General features: G+C 52.4%; 1 protein-coding gene across 1 annotated transcript; it reads right to left on the bottom strand.

Annotated features, from left to right (window-relative positions):
• Window positions 1-2,424: 2,424 nt before the first annotated feature.
• HOXC8 (homeobox C8) lies at window positions 2,425-5,859 on the bottom strand (the record flags this gene model as incomplete). Its single annotated transcript, XM_006095827.3, has 2 exons — window positions 2,425-4,091; window positions 5,448-5,859. Coding segments are annotated over 2 exons (705 nt in total), but the record flags the coding sequence as incomplete, so codon positions are not given.
• Window positions 5,860-5,861: the final 2 nt, after the last annotated feature.

Genomic DNA, 5,861 nt, shown 5'->3' with positions numbered 1-5,861 from the left:
TTTTACTTCTAGTCTGTGACACAACCTGTCCCGAGTTCGCTCTAATTGGGGCGGGCACTTCTCCAGCCGCTGGGCAGCTCCTTGGGAAAAGATGAGGATGGAGAGGCCAATCCACTCTCCCGTCCTGGGGTCCAAGGAGCCGTGCAGGACATTCAGCACCGCTTCACCTCCCTCCGTCCCCACTCCCTGTAGGCCCGCACCTCCCCTGGCCTCAGCGATGAAGTGGGAGAGAGAGCGAACGTGATGAGGAATTTTTTTAAATCCAGAGAAACGAATTTGCCCCCCAACTTAATAGCTGCATTATCCCGTCTCTACGGTTGAGATTAGAATAATAAATTCAAGGCAAAATGAGGGAGATGCTTCAACTCAGCATTTTGAAAGATACTATTTTTCACAAATCACAAATCGCTTTCGGAAGCCACTTTGATTGGCTAATAAAAAAGTAAAGAATGGCAGCGAGTTCTAACCGCCGCAGCCGAATGGTCCCCATTCCCGTAATGGGACGGCGGGAGCGTTAGGGAGACGCGCTTCTAAAAAGAGCGCATCCTGCTCGCAATTAAATTCCCCCATAAAACGGGTTTTACCTCCTCTTCTCTCCAAACGAGAAAACGGAGGCGGCGGGCAGAGGGGTGGGGGAGTGGGTGCTGCGAGAGGGGGCGGCTCGAGCTCTCGAGGTCTGGCCCACGTCTCTAGCGACACCCGCTCCATCTGCACCCCGCCCTGCGACGCCGGCTGGGGCCACGGGCATTGCCGAGCAGGGCCAGGGATGAATGGGACATTTGGGGAAAACGCGGTGAGAGCCTTCCGAGCCACTCAGTGCAGGGTTCAACCCACTCAGCTCCTGGACCAGCGGTCTTTAGTAACAGCATTCATAATTCCACATTTAAAAATGAAACGGCCCTCCGCCAGCCCCCTGAGTCTGGAGAGGATGGGCGCGCGTGGGAAGGCCGGGGGTGAGAGCTAAAGGCTGTCTTTAGGGCTGTCCTGGCGGATAGCGGGTGTCTCGCGCAGCAAACCGGGTTACCTGGCCGGCTCTGTAGCCCTCCGTAGGGACCCCAGGTTCCGAACGATTTCCCCCAGAGCCGCTCAAAGCTGTTCCCGGCTGCCCCCAGCCTGGGCTTTCAGCCGGCACCCTCTCTCGCACCCTCTCTCGCTGCAGTAGTTCCCTATCCACGATCCCCGACTCAATCCTATTTTCAGGATCACTTTGCGTGGGAGCCAGGACACAGACAGGGTGGAATTACACAAAACAAGAGTTGGCCTGGGCCTAAGTCTGGGAAAATCATTGAGAGAGAGAGAGAGAGATCTGGCTTCAAAATATTTCAGTCTTTGGGGATCTGGTTTTTAAGAACAGAAGATCTCATCCCCTCCCCTTTCCTCCTCTCCTGACTGAGCCAGATGACTTGTATCTCTGGAATTTGGTAGTATTTGACCAGAATCTTACTGGCATAAACAGATTTCTCTAAGACACCCCCCCCCCAGGGAAGAGTGAGAGACCGCTTTGCCCCCCTGAGTCCCTTAGCCTTTGACCCTTTATTTTGGAGAATGAGGAGTCCAATGAAGACTCTCCTTACCCTACTGTGGCTGGAGAGGAAGGACTGTCCACTCAGCAGGCCTGTCCCTACTCCCCAGGCCAATGGCCTGCACTATGAGGGCAGGACAGGGCAGGGCAGGCTGCCCAAATGCCAAGGTGAAGCCTGGACTGGGCGTGAAACAACTAGAGCAGAGGCTGGAGTAGGAGCAAGTGGGTTAAGTGAGGGATGGCTCTGTGCTGACTGAATTTGAATTTCAGAATGTGGACCCACTCTGCTTGGTGTACCAGCTCATGCACTTTCCCCTTCTTCTCGCTGTCCCCCCAGGCTAAGCTTCCTCATCCTTAGGCATCTTCCAGCCAAGTCCTCCAGGCTGCCTTGCGCCTCATGTTTTCCCCATCGTGTTCACTGTTCTAGTGGTGGGTGCTGGCTGCCCAGGGTTGGCCATGAGGTGCATGTGGCGATCAGAAAGAACCTCATTGCCCCCTCCTCAGCCCCAGCCCTGGAAATGAAAAGCCTAGCTTTGGGAAGGGCATGGGGGCAGATTCTTTGTCTGGGCCCAGCCCAGGGCTGAGGAGGAGTAAGGTGGATAAGTGGGGAGATGCTTTCTCCCCATTGGGATCCTGGCATCCAGAGACCCACTTTGTTTGGAGCCAAGGTTTTCCCAAGAGCATACTGCTCTTCCTCCTCCTCTTCATCTCCCTCCTTTCACCTGCCCTCCCAGCCCAGCCTGCCCTCTCAACTCTACATGAGTTCCACCCCCCACACCCCAAAGCCAGGTCAGTGGAGGAGACCTTTTCCAGAGTGTTACGAAAAAAGGATGAGGAGGGGAAGAGGGGCAGGTCATGGGGAGGGGGTTTTGGAGAAAGAAACAAGTCATTCCAGATTCACATATTTTTCTCCTTTTTTAAAATTTTTATTATGACTCACGTATACAATACAAAGTACTTGGACCAGGAACAGGGCTGCCGGGACACAAAATCTACATTCATAGCTGGACGTAAAGACAAATGACCAAAAATTATTATTATAGATATATTTTTAACGTTTTTTTTCCTTTCGAGCACATTGCATAAACAGAGAATTCAAGACAGAGTTAACTATACATTCAGTGCAATTTAGTTCTACTCTACTGGGGTTAGAAGCACAATAAAAGCGCACAGGACCGGCGAGCTAGGCAGTCTCAGTTGTTGGGTTTTCTTAGTGAAATAAGCAGCAACAAACGACAACAAAACCGCATTACGAATACTCTCAAAGCAGGATTTCTTTCTATAGGTAGTGATAAAATACATTGGAGGTTTTTTTTTTTTCATTTTAAAATTTTTCTCTTTTTTTCTCCCATATTAGGATTTCTAAAAATTTCTCTTTTTTATTTTTCAAGATTATTGCAGGTTCCCTTTAGGTAGTATGTTAAAGATATCAGTATTATTATTATCAGTATTATTATTATCAGTATTATTATCAGTATTATTGTTTTCATGATTATGGTGATTTCTGAGCACTAACACTAATGCAGCTCAGAGGAAGCTAGGCCCAACAACAGAAATCAGACAGCGAAGGGGAGGGAGGCATGGGCCTGAGTGACCATGGGATGACTAGGTAGGATTTTCAGCAACTGCAGGTTCCTGTCTACCCTCTGGAAAGGGTGGGGGTGGGGTGGGGGGTGGTCTTCCTAATGGGGGGAGGGGAGCCCCAGAAAGGGAGAAGGAATATTCCTTGCTGTCACCTTTTTATTTCTTTAAACATTTCCCCTTTTCCTTTCCTTCCTTCATTCTTTTCTTTCCTTTGAAAAGAAGTAAATCTAATAATCTAATCCTAGCATAAACACAAAGCCATGAGTCTTCTTCATTTTAAGGGGGGCTCCCCTCTAAAATAAATACCAAAGGAGCAGGGAGGTGGGAGTGTGGCAAGAAGGGGCGAGAGAGGGGGCAAAGAGGGCAGGTCTCAGACCTTACAATCCTGGCTGGTCTCTGAGGGTGGGGGTAGGGACAAGTGTGTGTGTCGGGGCAACGACTGAGACAGAGACTCCGAACTTTTCGCTGTGTCTCAGTCTCCCCCCTCCGGCCCCCCAACAAATAAAGATGGGGGAAGTCCAAAGGTAATAAAACCAGAACTGCAAGTATCTGACAGGTAGTTAGAGTTGTGAGTGTCATTCTATTCTCTATAAAAGCAAATGACAGTCGTAAACTTCTCAATTTATCCGCTACCATAAAACGAAACTTCAAGGGAGTTGCTAAAGGGGTGGGGGGGGGTCTCTCTTTTTTGCTTAGTCCTTGTTTTCTTCCTTTTCCTCCTCTTCTTTCTCCTCTTCCTCGTTTCCTTCTTCCTCCACCTTCTCCTCATCTCGGGCTCCGGGCAGTTTATCCTTGTTGTTCTCCTTTTTCCACTTCATCCTTCGGTTTTGGAACCAGATCTTCACTTGTCTCTCAGTCAGTCCCAGGGCGTGAGAGACTTCAATCCGGCGCTTTCGTGTCAAATAAGGATTAAAGAGAAACTCCTTTTCTAGTTCCAAGGTCTGATACCGGCTGTAAGTTTGCCTTCCGCTGCGCCGCCCGGGAGCTGGACAGAACAGAACCCCAGTCTTGTTATGTTTGGGTGGGGGCTCAGCTTTCCCCTGCCATTCTTTCTCCCCTAAAGTCCTCCTTCCGATCTCCCAGTTCCCTTTCCTCCCGCAGAACAGGCAAGGGCAGATGGGCGAGAGCAGGCAAGGGCAGGAAATTTTGGGACCTTGTTTTGGTTTGCTTCCCCTTGGAAGGTGGGTGAGGTGGGGGCTGAAAGGGGGTCTTTCTGGAACCTGGGGGATGGCAGGGGCGGGGGGGGGGGGGGTCATGCAGGGTACTCCCGGGCCTGCAGTCCCAGGAAAAGGGCCCTTGCAGCTTTGTTTACAAGTGCAGAGTGGCATTTGGTGAGCAGGGCTGGGGACAGTCTGTTTCCCCCCAAAAAGGAAAAAGGTCTGGGGGTAAAGAAGAGGGGCTTTGCTCACTGTCTCCTCATCAAATCTCTCTGACTAAGGCTTTGCCAGGAAGGAAAATAATTGATCTCCTGGAATGTATCACTGCTTGGCCTGATTGCTAACTGGAGACCAGCAAATAAATCACGGGCCATCCCCGCTGGAACTTGTCGCTTTCTCGCTTCCCCTTTTACTTCGAAATTGGGCCAGGAGGGGCCACCCTTTGAGGGGCACATGACCTGCGTCACTCTTAGGGTCTCCAGGAGATTCAACTAGCCTTTCACTGGGGGTAGGTTGGCTAGGCTCTCTAGGACCTCAGAGCCCTCCAATCTGTCTGGTCCCTCCTTGAGAGCACTCTTCTCTCCTCTCTGGCTTCCTCTCTCCTCTGCAATGGAGGGAAGTACAGCAAAGTTGGGGTAGTGGCCCTAAGGCCAGCTCTCTGACAGAAGGCAGGGGGTGCCCCCAGAGAGCCAGAGCACCTGTTCTTGGGGTCTTACCACCCTCTGGCCCAGACAGGGGAGGGAGACAGGGGTCTCCCTTCACCCCAGGAAAGCCTGCCCACTGTCCTGGAGGAAGGCTCTGTGCCTTATGGAGACCCTGATTGCTCCAAAGGCTGATAACCTCAGGGTCCTCAGGCCCCTTCCCAGCCACCTCACCAACTTTGATCTTAGAGATGGTCAGAGGGAGAGACGGACAGACAGACAGAGGTGAGAAAACGATTTTTAACCCTTTGCACCCAGACACCACCTTTCCCCCTTCACCCCAGTCCCCCCAATATCCCGGGCAAGCCCCGTGCCTCACCCCCAGCTGAACCTCCCAACCTCCAGAAACCCACTCAGGCACCTAGGTGGGGCCGGGGAGACCCCAAAGCCAGGAGGGAAAGCCAGGACAGACAAAAAGGAGGCAAGGGAGGGGGAGACCCCGGAGCGCGGGAGACCGAGGGGGAAAGAGAAAAGGCTTCTCACCGTGGGGTCTCATCCATGGAAACATGAGGCTGGGAGACGAGTTTTGATTTAAGTGGCCTTGTCCTTCGCTACTGTTAGTGTTGGCGGAGGATTTACAGTCGGGATATTGCACCACGCTCGCCTCTTGCTGAGCCCCATAAAGGGACTGTCTGGGGAGCGCCTCGTAGCCATAGAATTTGGAGGCGTCTCCGTGGCAGCTCAGCGAGCACGGGTTCTGCTGGTAGCCCGAGTTGGAGATGCCCGAGGTGCCGTGGTGGAAGAAGTCTTGGACGTGGTGCGAGGCGTGCTGGAAGCCGGGCGCCGAGCCGCCGGGCCCGTACACCAGCGCATGGCTCCTGCCCACGCTCTGGGGGAACCGGCAGTCGTAATAGGCCGGTTCCAGGGACTCGCCGCCTTTGTATTTGGAGAACAGGG

Source organism: Myotis lucifugus, unplaced genomic scaffold (assembly GCF_000147115.1).
Source record: "Myotis lucifugus unplaced genomic scaffold, Myoluc2.0 scaffold_160, whole genome shotgun sequence".
NCBI classification, from domain to species: domain Eukaryota; kingdom Metazoa; phylum Chordata; class Mammalia; order Chiroptera; family Vespertilionidae; genus Myotis; species Myotis lucifugus.
The sequence above is the reverse complement of the archived record's forward strand: the minus strand, read 5'-3'. Positions and strand labels throughout refer to the sequence as shown.